At 39.9% G+C, this 13,780-nt stretch overlaps 1 protein-coding gene across 1 annotated transcript in view; it reads right to left on the reverse strand.

Annotated features, from left to right (window-relative positions):
- The window catches only part of kcnab1a (potassium voltage-gated channel subfamily A regulatory beta subunit 1a), a 141,953-nt gene extending 129,411 nt beyond the window's left edge, over window positions 1-12,542 (reverse strand). The window contains exon 1 of the mRNA XM_088345464.1: window positions 12,030-12,542. Within this exon, the coding sequence (XP_088201590.1) occupies window positions 12,030-12,292 (263 nt within the window). The 5' untranslated portion in view covers window positions 12,293-12,542. The remainder of the gene's footprint in view (window positions 1-12,029) is intronic.
- Window positions 12,543-13,780: the final 1,238 nt, after the last annotated feature.

Below are 13,780 nucleotides of genomic sequence, written 5' to 3' on the forward strand. Positions count from 1 at the left end.
ACACGTTTTTTTATATAAATTTATTTACCTTGGTTCTTGTAGGGGAGACTGGGAGTTAGGTAAACATCTTAACAAAATATAATAAATGAATGAATAATTTAAAATAAAATACAATGTCTTACTAAACAGATGGTAGCTCATTTTGGTCATTTCATGTAATATTTTTTTACCTGGATTATAAAAGAAAATGTGAAATACCATGTGATATGATATTTGGAATTGACAGTGTTTAAAGGACAGTTTGTGTCAGAGAGGGGGCACCTTGATGATGCCGAGCCCTTACAGCTTAATGGAAGAAGCTGTCCTTGAGCCTGCTGGTTGTGGCTCTGAGACTCAGGAGGCACAGTTCTAATCCTGTTTTTTTCTTTTCTTTTTTGTAGTAGTTGTATAGTAAATATTTTCATTTATGTTTCCTGAGTATTTCAGGGATGGTGTGTTTAACCATTACCTTTTCTTTTTCTTTACATAAAAGTTGATTATTGTGTTTGATCTATTTTTTCTGGCAAGTCAATCTATAATTTTAAAGATTGAATGAGTTAAAACTTTACTGTAGAGGGAATATATTAAGGTTATAATAATATCATTGAGTAATAGATTTGAATCATTATTAATTCATTTTGTGCATAATTTTGCATTATTATTGGTCTTATTAAAGAGACCCGCCAAAACCTTACTTTTTCTTATTTTTCTCTTTTCTTTCCTTGCTTATCCCTGTGCCAAAGAAACCCCAGATCTTATCATTCAACGATTACCGGCCCGTTGCACTGACTCCTATCATAATGAAGTGCTTTGAGAGACTGGTTAAAGAGCACATCACCTCCAGTCTCCCCTCCTCATTCGACCCCTTTCAGTTTGCCTACCGGACAAACCGCTCCACCAGGGATGCCATCTCCTCTGCGCTTCACCTGAGCCTGACACACCTAGAGGAGAAGAACACCCATGTGCGGATGCTGTTCCTGGACTTCAGTTCAGCATTCAACACCATCATCCCACAACATCTGGTAGACAAAATGAGACTCCTGGGTTTCAACACCCCCCTGCGGAACTGGCTGCTGGACTTCCTCAGTGACAGACCCCAATCAGTGCGGATAGGTCAGAACATCTCAGATGTCATCTACCTCAGCACGGGCTCCCCCCAAGGCTGTGTCCTGAGCCCCTTGCTGTTCACCTTGATGACACACGACTGCGTCCCTAGGTCCGCCACAAACCACATCGTGAAGTATGCTGACGACACAACAGTGGTGGGCCTCATCAGGGACGACAACGACCTGGCCTACAGAGAGGAGGTGGAGCATTTGGTGGGCTGGTGCAGGGACAACAGCCTGGTCCTGAATGTTGACAAAACTAAAGAGATCATTGTCGACTTTAGGAAAAACCAGCCCAACCATGCCCCACTTTGCATCAACAACAAGGCTGTGGAGGTTGTCAGCAGTATCAAGTTCCTAGGGGTGCACATTACAAACAAACTCACCTGGTCCGTGAACACTGCATCACTGGTTAAGAGGGCACAGCAGCGCCTGTACTTCCTACGGAGGATGAGGAGAGCCCACCTGCCCCCACCCTCCCTCATCACATTCTACAGGGGCACCATAGAGAGTATCCTGACCAGCTGTATCTCTGTGTGGTGTGGAGGCTGCAGCGCTACCGACTGGGGTAGTGTGAGGAGGGTAACGAGGACAGCAGAGAAAATAATCGGGACTACACTTCCCTCCATTCAGGACATTGGCCAGAAGCGCTGCCTATACCATGCTAAGAACATTATCGGGGACCCCTCTCACCCCCATCATGGACTGTTCACTCTGCTAGCCTCTGGGAAGAGGTACTGCAGTGTGCGGTGCAGGACCACCAGGTTCCGCAGTAGTCTAGTCCCCCTGGCCATTAGACTGTTAAATGGTCAATCTAACATATAGTTAACCTAAATCTAAAAGGCTGCTAATCTGACTGTTTGCACTACTGGCAGTTCTTTATAGCTTGCCACTCCTTGCACATTTGCTCTCTGCACTATTGTACTTACAGCGTTATTGTTACAGTGTTAATGTTACTGTTTACCTGACTTGTTAACCTGACTGCCCATTTTGCACATCCGGTTAGCTACTCCTCTTGCACTATCGGCACTATGGTAAAATACTATACGTAGCCATAATACAATACAACTTTTACTTATATCTGTACATTGAAGGAAACTGCGCGGGTCAGATGTTTCGACATTTCGTTCTGTATACACGTGTACTAGAATGACAATAAAGTAGATCTGAATCTGAATCTGAATCTGAATCTTATCTCTCCTTTTATTCTTGCTTTTTTGTGTTAGTCATATTTTTTTCATTTTTCTCTTTCCCCCTTCGGCATTTTTTTCCTTTACTTTCTTTTTTTTTATTTTATTTTTTTTTGCTTAATTTTTTAAAAATTGTTTTGGGCATCATAACGCAAAATAATTATTCATATATAGATTAAAGTAAAAAAAATATGAAGAGCTGTTTCCTACTCGACACATCGTTTTATTAGTAAGCCCAGCTGATAAAGACATTTTTCTAAAAAGAACCCATTATTAGTAGCAATAAAGACAATTCTACTCTATTGTATTCTATTCTATTCATCTGCTCTTGCACACACTCAAAGCTTTTGGTGTCACTACAGCTCTCCCTACTGGCAAATCTCGCATCAAGCAGCCTTTTGAATCTTTTTGGTTGCATTGAGGAGAGAAGCAAACTTGCATTCACTATTTTGCTTACCTCATGATCTGAAACAATTTGCAGTTCCTATCTTCTCCATTTCTACCATCATAAGTTCGCAAAGGCCACTTGGGTTCTGCTTTAGCACTCCAAATGAGACTTCTGTCCTTGTCGTATCCAGTGTTCCCTCTAAGCTGCGCGCGTGCGCAATTGCGCACTGCTCGCACATTCTCAGCGCAAAAGAAAATCTCGCCAGCGCACAAAAATGAGGGGGCTCAAAATTATTAATTAAGAAGCGACTTAAGTCAAAGTTACAGTGCGTGAAGGTAAAAATACACGGGTTCCCCTGACGCTGTGTCCTAAATGTAAATGCAAGCACGGGGAGAATATGCAAACTACACAGGAAGGTTCAATCTCATGAATTCAGAACTGTGCTTCGGACACGCCAACCACTCATCCGCCATGCCGCTATGTCTCATCTTAAATGAACTATTAATTATACCGTCCATTAAGATTTATAAACCCGCTTAACGAAAAAGCTAACGAGGCAATAAAAGATTGTTTAATTAGCCGTGATTAACGTGGGCTTAAATAATGTGAAGAGACTTGACTTCCTCATTCTAAAGTTGAGTGAAGCGGTGGTAGGAAATCACTCTGTCCCCTCTTGGACTCGCCATAGCCCAGATTAGGAAATATAATTATTCACGACATGGCGTAAACCGCAAAGGACATTCCTCCATTTGGCGTTCTCTTCTTTGCTAAAGTAATAGGTCGCAACTTGAGAGCCCAACATTTTCTGGGGATCTTCTTGGATCAAGAGTCAGACATTCCCGTTTTATTGATGACGTTTCAGCAATGAGATGTTCCGAAGAGCGATAACGCCAAACCCGATGTGACTGCGGTCATACATTATAAAACCGACAGCTTAAGAGTGGGATCATTTGGATGATGCTATTAAAACAAAACAAAACGAAAATCTGTTTCATTCAAACAAAGACAATGGAAATCTTTAATTTGAATTATTTATCACCCGTGAGCAAAGCGAGGGGACGATAATGTTTTTATTTGGGATATATATAAACTTTATATATATATATATATATATATATATATATATATATATATATATATATATATATATATATATATATATATGGTTAGTGGGGGATCCCTTAACCACTAGGGTTGTCGGGGCATCATTTCCTGTGATGTGTCTTGGGCAAGTACAGTCTGATGGTGCCCATGTCTTTCTTTCTTTCTTTCTTCCTTTCTTTCTCTCTTTCTTTCTTTCTTTCATTCTCTCTTTCTTTCTCTCTTTCTTTCTCTGTCTTTGTCTTTGTCTTTTTGTTTTTCTTTCTCTTTCTTTCTCTCTCTTTCTCTTTCTTTTTCTTTCTCTTTATTTTTCTTTCTCTTTCTCTTTCTTTCTATCTGTTTCTTTCTCTTTCTTTCTTTCTTTCTCTCTTTCTTTCTCTCTTTCTTACATTAACATTAATTTTCTCAGGTGTTCAAATACTTATTTGCAGCTATTTCAAACAAATAAATTGTTAAAAAATAAAACTGGGATGGGCTCCAGCACCCCCGTGACACCGACTGAGGATAAGCAGTGCAGATAATGGATGGACTAACGGGTATCCAGAATGTCAAAAATCACATACACAGAAACACACGTGCGTTTCTATACACGACGAATGCTTTATAATTTCAATTAGTACATTAAATACCTCCCTTACTAAGATGAAACTCCCTTTCTAATAATATCATGTGCTTGTGATGAAGCCATGTCAGCGAATTGATTGAATTGGCGTCCACTTTAATTTGCCATGTGTGATTAAAGTTAAGCTGTTTGAGTATTTATTGGTTGAAAGCGGATGTGCTATTTTTATGCGGTCGTTTAATTAATTCACATTTTTGGTCACTACGAAGACAACGACACAAGGAGAAGCCTGGATACTGAATGGTACTTTAACCAAAATTGTATTTGCCAATACGTGTACTACAATTAAGAGATTTATAGTTTCTGGCATCTTGAGGGTGTGCCATCAACACTGTGTATGGCGGAAATTGGGCGCTGCTGACCTCGACCCGGGACGTTGTGAAGCGGTGCCCAGAATATTTTGAAGACCTCCTCAATTCCACCAAAACGTTTTCCTGTGAGGTACCAGAGCCAGGAGACTCTGAGGTGGGCTCTGAGATATCTGGGGTTGAAGTCACTGAGGTGGTCAACAAGCTCCTTTGTGTTGACGAGATATGCCCGAAGTTTATTAAGGCTCTGGATGTTGCTGGCATGTCATGGTTGACACGCCTCTGCAACATTACGTGGAAATCAGGGACAGTACCTCTGGGGTGGTGGTCCCCTTTTTCAAGAAGGGGGACCGGAGATTGTTTTTAAACTACCGGTCGATATACATTCCTACCCTCATCAATGGTCATGAACCATGGGTCATGACCGTAAGAACAATATTCTGGATACCAGCGGCTGAAATAATTTTCCTCCGCAGGGTGGCTAGGATCTCCCTTAGAGATAAGGTGAGAAGCTTGGTCATCCGAGAGCGACTTGGTGTAGAGTCTTTGCTCTTCCGCATTGAGAGGAGCCAGTTGTGGTAGCTCGGGCATCTGATACTGGACGCCTCCCTTGGAACACGTTCTTTATCTCCCACCGGCAGGAGGCCCCGGGGATGACCCAGGCCACACTGGAGAGACTATGTCTCTAGGCTGGCCTGGGAACATCTCGGAATCCCTTTGGATGAGCTGGATGAAGTGGCTGGGGTATAAGGATGTCAGGGTTTTACTACTCAGACTGCCTCCCCAGCTTCCCAACCCCAAATAAGCGGAAGAAAATGGATGGGAGGTATAGTTTCAACCTTGGCTGTAACTAATGATTATCAAAAATCCAAATGTTTGTCAAATAGCTTAAGAATTACAAAAATACATACATATACAAATGCATGTATGTGATACACCTGTAAATTTGTAAGATGCCTTTTGAATAAACTGCAAAAAAAAATGCATCTGAGAATAATGTAAGTACTCCGTCAGATTCTAGAGAACCTTGTGCTGGCTGGACAAAAGTGGTATAGGGACGGCATTAGCTCAGAAGGTAGAGCGCTCGGTTCGAATCCAGGCTCCTCCGTGTTACATGTCGAAATGTCCTTGGGTAAGACACTGAATCCCCAATGCCCCCAATAAGCAGGTAGGCAGCCTTGCATGGCTGCACGGCCGCTATTGGTGTGTGAGTGTGTGTGAAGCACATTGTAAAGCGCTATATAAATGCAGATCATTTCATCATTTTATCTCATATAGCAAGTTCATCGCCAGATCAAGAGGACGTCACGCACCGAAATGTGATCTCCAGTTGCCTTCTACTGGATCAAGGTGGTACTACAAGCATACCCCCTTAACAGCCCAACTACACTACGTTACAATGAGAATCATCTCATCTCATCTCATCAGCTACACCGCTTATCCTCAGTAGGGTCGCGGGAATGCTGGAGCCCATCCCAGCAATCATCAGGCAGTGGGCAGGGGACACCCTGGACTGGTTGCCAGCCAATCGCAGGGCACACGGGGACAGACAACTCACTCGCTCAGTCACACCTAGGGACAATTTGGACCGGCCAATTCACCTGAAATGCATGTTTTTGGAATGTGGGAGGAAACCAGAGTGCCCGGAGGAAACCCACGCAAGCACGGGCAGAACATACAAACTCCGCACAGTAAGGCCGGGAGCTGGATTTGAACCCACTCAGGAGGTTCCCACGACCTCTGAACTGTGCCGCACACGCGCTAACCACTGCGCCGCCGTGCTGCCCAATGAGAATCAATGCACTCTTATTTGCATTGAGTTGACATGCTGAATGACATATAAATTGATTTTATCGATAACTAAATTACTGATCGCTAATTAGTTGTTGCGGCTCTATTTTCATCTCCATATTTTATGTCTAATGAGAATCTGTAGTAACCATTTGATCCTCATAGGCTTTATTATAACGTATCCATTCATGAAAAGCAGAGGTATAGCATCCATTCTGTTGAGTTTCTATGAATTAGCACAGTAACAAACAAGCCTTTGGGGTATCCAGCTGCTTATATATGTAAGCTGTACATACATTTCTAGCAAAGCTTTCCAACATGCACACAAATACACACACACTTTGGAACGCACATATGCCAAGATCCCAAGGCGACGCGCTAGCAACGCGGCCATATGATCTCTAAAGCCAGGTCGACCCAAAAGGGATACAGCTCGCCAGTGCTGTGATGGAGGGCTTTACCGGCTCATCTTCTCATTTCTTCTTCACTAACACATCGATGGATTTTGTTAAGGTCAAGTAATTTGCCCTCATTGGTATTTGGTCGAATACGACTGAAGGGAATATCGCAGGAACAATTGACAGGATGGATGTGAGGTGTGTGGGAATAGAGAAAACCTGGACAATATTCCTGGCATTTTACCAGGATTTGACTGAATCAGAACTTGAATTCAAATGGCTTTAGATCAGGGGTGTCAAACTCATTTTAACTCGGGGGCCACACGATAGAACAAACATTTTGTCGGGGGCCGGACGAGTAGATTAAAGAGAAAGAAAAAGAGAGATAAAGAAATAAGAGAAAGAAGGAGGAAAAGGAGAGAGGGCGGGACAAAGAAAGAGAAAGGGAGAGAGGGAGAGAGCGTGAGAAACAAAAGATCAAAAGTCGTGAGAGAGGGGGAAAAGAAAGGGAGAGGAAGAATGAAATCCAAGGAGAAATAGAAAGACGGAAGGAGAGAAAAGAGAAAAGAAAGCGCAAAGGGTAGGAAGAGAGAAAGAGAAAAGGAAAAAGGAAGTTAGAGCAAAAGAGGTTAAAAACACAGAGAGAGAAAGAGACAAAGAGCAACAAAGGAAGAGGAAAAGAGAGACACAGAGAGTGAAAGAGACAGAGACAGAGAGTGGGAGAAAAGGGGTGGAAAAGAGAGAGAGAGATAAATAAATACAAGTAGAGTGTCTTTGTTCGAGGCACCTGGCTTTGGCAACATCAAGTTGACCTATTTCAACCAACAGCTTGTTTTTCTCTTGCGCTTCTCTGAGTGTTGTCTCGCGGGCCGGATTCAATCCCTTAGCGGGCCTGATGTGGCCCGCGGGCCGCCTCTTTGACACATCTTTGACAGTATGTTGATTCTGATGCACGTGTGGTCGGTTTATTGCCACTGGCGGGCTAGCTTGAAATACAAGCATCAAGGTAAACATATGATTGTCGTTAGTGTCATTCACAACAGCGTAGTGAAACAGTCTTTGCAAAACTTCCATGATAGACATGTACTGTAAAAAATACCCAGAAGAAGAAAAACAAGATAAAGCGACTATCAGGAGAAAACATTCACAAGTTAGTGCTTAGAGATTGGCCTAAGTTGTAAGTGATTTAGAACAATAGTGCATTGACATTTTGCAGCAACAGATTTCCAAAATTGGTCAAAAAATAAGATTCCCATTTTTCTGTACATAGGTAAGATGTATATTTTTCACAGTCTTGTGCTCTTATTTAGGGTGGTGATGGCCCCGGGAGAGAGACTGTCTCTGACCCTGTTATTACTTGTTTTAAGGGACCTCTAGCACCTAGATGAGGGCAGCAGGTGATGATAAAGTAGCTCCTGTGTATATTGTATTATGTATTTTTAGATAGTTTACTAATCAAAATTGACGAGATTTCCTCTTCCTGTTGCATATAAGGAAGGAAAACGAAAAAAAATATGAAATAAAAGTTAAAATAACCATGCAATAATTAACATTCGTGTAAAAAATATATTTTTTTAAATTAATTAAAATCAAAATAAACTCAACTACAAACTTACACATTATTATGGAAAAAATCCATAAATGTGCAAAAAACCTGAATTCTATCAGGTAAAAATGTAAAACCGATCATGTAGAAATAGATAGATAGATAGATAGATAGATAGATAGATAGATAGATAGATAGATAGATAGATAGATAGATAGATAGATAGATAGATAGATAGATAGATAGATAGATAGATAGATAGATAGATAGATAGATAGATAGATAGATAGATAGATAGATAGATAGATAGATAGATACTTTATTTATCCCCGTAGGGAAATTCACACTTCCAGCAGTCTACCCCGTTGTTTATTAACAGATTAACATGATGCCCTAGGGGTGCTTGTAGCGGAGTGGATGACGTCACGCCAATCCAAAAGTTCGACATCCCTGCGGCAGATGGAAAACTTTTCTTTGTGAAAATCCAGGGATACACCACCTCGTGTTAGCAAGTCCGCCTCCTCTCCGATTCCCTCCGGCTTTCGTGTCTCTGTTTAGCGGCGTCGAAGCCGGATTGCTCCGGGTAGTTCCGGGTGGCTACACGTTAGCGTCCGGAATGCTAAACGTGAGCCACGTTTCCGCAAAACACAGCCACTGCGCTCCCTGTGCGCTTCGATGTTTTGTGAAAGTTCTTATATTAAAATACTAAAATGATGGAAAAAGTGTTTTAAAAATAGCTTAAATAAATAATGAAAACATTTCTTATGGGGGGGTGGTTTTTCAAATGTAAAAAGAGAAAAATTATCATGTCAAAACGTGAAAATTAATGGGTAAAATTTGTAATACATCAGGCAAAAAAGTGAAACAGATGATGTAAAAACGTTGCGGGAAAAAAATGATCATGTAAAACTTGAAAAATATATAATCATATGATGATATAATATGAAAAAGTCAAGTCAAGCCAAGTCACATTTATTTATATAGCCCTTAATCACAAAAAATGTCTCAAAGGACTGCACAGGGTTACAATTACCTAATCTTAAACGAACAAAAGATTGGAAAACGTCAAAAAATATTGTCAAATGGTGAAAAAAAATAATAGAAGGACTTTTTATGGATAAAAACCCAAAAAGTATGAAGAAAAATGACGTAAAATATTTTGTAATAATATGAAAATAAGAGAAAAATAACCAAACGTTATGTTTTTATGGAAAAACATGCAAATTAAAAAACAATTGTAAGGTAAAAAGGTGAAAATTGTCATGTAATGAAATGTTGTTAAATTTGATACTTAAAAATACTTAAAATAACATAAAAAAAACATTTAAAAATGTTAAACTTATTTTGCCAAATTTTTAATTTAAAAACCTAAATTATATCATGCACAAATACGTATGGCTCTTTTTGTTTTTGTTTTTTTCATGGTTGGGCAGTCTAGCTGAGTTTGATTGTTCAAGTTGAGAATCTTTTTTTTTTTCACTTTTTGAGATAAAAAAGGTGAAATATAGGTTCAAACTTCCAAATAATACAGCATACAGTATATTTACTGTTCAATTCCCCAAAACATTGGAACAGGGACATCGATGGTTTTTTGATCACTTAATCCACGTTTTACATAAGAGCCAATCAATAGTCCTTTAGTGCTGTGCTTATTGCATAATCCAGCAGGACATTAAAGGGACAATGTGAATTTCACTGTAGAGGTATAAAAAGTCTTTCATTTAAAAAACAATATTCAATCAATCATAATACCGAAGCCATATACCCCTAGTGGGAGGTGGCTAGAGTCAAAAACACACTCACATTGACCAAACATTCATTCCTCTTCGCTCTTCCCAACCTGACACCTAACAGTAAGCCCACAGCACAAGAAGAAGTGAGTTGCTGTGCCATACAACCAGGAATCAGCATAGAGCCCTGACAGCTCACACTGGTTTACCCCCTCCGTATCATATGCGTCTCTCAGTCCAAAAACATATTGATTTGAATAATAAAAAAAAAGAAACTATCATATGAATGCTCTTTTTTTTTGTATTTAACTACATAACATAGGTTAAAATAGAAATACAATTTAAAAAAAAATAGCATATCAGGCAGTTTATTTTGCTAATTGTATCTATTTTTAACTCTTGGATGCTTAACCTACCAGTGCACTCTTCTATTAGGGGTTTCACAAATTAGTGGGGGGAAAAAAACAAAAATACTAATGGTCTTGAACATGTTTTATGAGGAAAACGTAGAATATGACAATACTACAACTTTTTTATTTGTAAATATTTTGAAAAATAAAAAATCACTAATGGAGCCAATGGTAGAAATGTAAAATCTGTTAAAATATATTGAATAATTAATTAGAAATATCTCACCGTTTAAAATTTTAGGTTTCTTAAAAATTATATAAATAGTCCATTGTTTCGTTTATTTTAAATAGTCACAATCCTCGTTACACTTTTTCCAGTAGGGCCTATTTGCGGGTGCTGAACACCCAGATCAGGGGTAGGCAAACTAAGGCCCGCCGGCTATATACGGCCCGTCAGACTTCTTCATCCGGCCCGCCAACAAAAATGGTCAAAATATAACGAAAATATATATACTAGTAGATATAGCACTCGTAATAAAATCTATTTTTTTCTGCCAACTTTGTCCCCATTGTCAAGAACGAAAATACTTTAAAATGACTACAAAACTGCATATCAAATTTAGTGCTTAAAAGCAGGGACTTAACATATAAATTTGTCTTTATTCTGATAAGATAAAAATACTATAGAAATACTACAAACAAAAATGCATTTAATACTGAAATATTATGATAAAAATACTACAAAAAGTACAACTAAGTTAATGTTGAAATAATACAAAAGGAATACTACAAAGATACTAGTTTGGAAATACTTCAAAATACTTCTACAGAAATACTACAAAAATACCAATATATTTACACTATAATACAACGATACTGCAATATAGACATTACTACAGAAATACTACAAAAATACTTCTACACAAATATGACAAAAATACCACAAAAATTCAACTACCGTAATACTACCGAAATACAACTGATATACCACAAAATGTACTATGAAAACACGACAAATATACCACTGTTGAAATACTTAAAAATATTTCAAAGTGAAAGTAATACTATGAAAATATTACAGGAAAACTACAAAATTACCACAAAAATAAAACTGAAAAAATACTGCATAAATACTACTATGTATAAACCACAATAATACTACTGCCAAAATACTACAAAAACTAATCTACAGTTTTACGACACCTATACTTCAAATTTATGACTACAAAAACACTAAAAATACAACTACAGCAATACTACAAATATTTTATAAAAATTCTACAATAGAATCACTTCAAAAATACAGTGCTAGGAATCAAATGGACTCAACCATATCATGGCAGTAGAGTATTTCTGATGCTGCGTTGTTTACATTTTTGTTTAGTTTTCCTTGTTTTTTATTATATTCAAGTCTGTCCTGTCCTTTTTTAAGAAAAAGGGAGTTTTTTTTAAAAAAAAGCTCTGATTTTTTAATTTGGGGGGTGTTTACACCCATGAATATAACAAACAAGCACTTTTACCTGTATGTCATCCCCGTCCGGCTTTTGATGGAATCCTGCAGCGACAAGGAGTGCAAGTTCAAAAACTCCTCCAACTCCTTGAGCTCCCTGGCGTGATGCGGCTTGTCGGAGCTCCACAACATGAGGGGCGGGTAGGCCCGGGGTCCCGCCGGGGCCCCCGGTCTCCCCTGACCTAAGCCCTGAGCCTGGGCGGCGCTCTGCCTCCTGGACGCCTTCTGCTTGGGGTTGGGGATATCCGGGCAGGCGGCTTTGTAGAGGTACATCTTCCGACTGGATCCGGTCCCGCTACGATAATCCGCGTAGGCCCGCCGCCCACTCGGTGGTGGGCACGTGAGAGAAGCTCAGACAAAAGTGAGAAGTTTGAATCCCAGCGTGGATAAATCCTCTCGTTTGGAAGGGAAAATGAATCCAATTCCAGTTGAAGGCTGTCACATGTGTTCTGTGGTGCACATGCAGATGAAGAGAGTAACACCTACAGTACATGCAGCCTCTATCTCTCTTTTACACACACACTGTCACTTTGCCCCCTGCACAGCCAGCCAGCTTTAGAAGCACACTTTGGTTTCGCTCCCTATTAAACGGTCTGGGAATCTGGGACAGTTTTTCCATTCTCCCTCCCTCCCTCATTCTGTTTAGTTTCCTTTCTAGCGCTCTCCATCCTTTTACCCTCCTCCTCACTTCCCCTTTATCCTCTCCCGCCCCACCCTGGCATCTTCCTCCAGCATTCCGTCTCCATCACTCAGTCCCGAACCCCTTCCTCGATTTTCCTCCAGCATTTCCGAGCGTCCCATCAGGATTTCTTAAAGGTGTTATTATTTAGTGTTGATTTGCTTTCTTTTTGTTTATCTTTTTCTCCGACGTTTTTCCGACTGTTTCTTCACAGAAGCGTGCTCAGTGTGTTCTGCGTGTATGCAAAATGTCCTGGGGCAATGTTTTTGTAATGAAGTGAACCGCAAAATATGTCGGGGGAAGCCTCTACTTTACTCCGTTTGTACTCTCTCGCTCGGAGTCTCTCTGACACTGGCACATAAACAACCCAGACTAGAGTCTCCCACCTCTGACCTCTTCATAGAAATGGACAATGACATCATGTCTGGTGCCCCGAGACGATAATGAGTGTCACTCCTGAATATGGGTTTTATTCTAAAATCGCTTTTTAACACTTTTTAAAACAAAAAAAGAAAAATACTGTATTTTCCGCACTATAAGGCGCACCTAAAAGTCTTATTTTTTTTCAAAAGCTGACCATGCGCCTTATAATACAGTGCGCCTTATATATGGCTCAATATTAAGTCGCAAGGTCTCGCAACTTACGCAACAGCCGCCGACTCGATTTTCCCCCGAACGTGGAGTAGTCCGCGGTGTATGCTGGGATTTATATACCGGCGTTTCATTGGCTAACCAATGTGTCAATCATCATTTGAATCGATCGCTATTGGCTGAAGTTATTCGGAGCCTCGGATAGGCTAGAGGGCCAAAACAAACCCTGCAATTGGCCGAAAAAGATTACTGTGAATAGCAAGCTTGCTAAAGTAGGCCATAAAGAAACATGTTTCATTAGTCTGTATTAGTAAATATTTTACTCTCCTGGATTTACTTCACTCACGGTTGTAAGAAGACCATGGTTGCGTATCATTATTGAACGTGAGAACTTAGGTGAGCTATGCGGCTTTATATTTTCCCGGTATCTTGTTTTAGGACAATCTTGATGTTGCTGTGATGAGTTGAGTGAATTATACTAAATTCCAAGT

This window comes from Urocampus carinirostris, chromosome 10 (assembly GCF_059441175.1).
Source record: "Urocampus carinirostris isolate Australia breed hairy pipefish chromosome 10, RoL_Ucar_1.0, whole genome shotgun sequence".
In the NCBI taxonomy this organism is placed as follows: Eukaryota; Metazoa; Chordata; class Actinopteri; order Syngnathiformes; family Syngnathidae; genus Urocampus; species Urocampus carinirostris.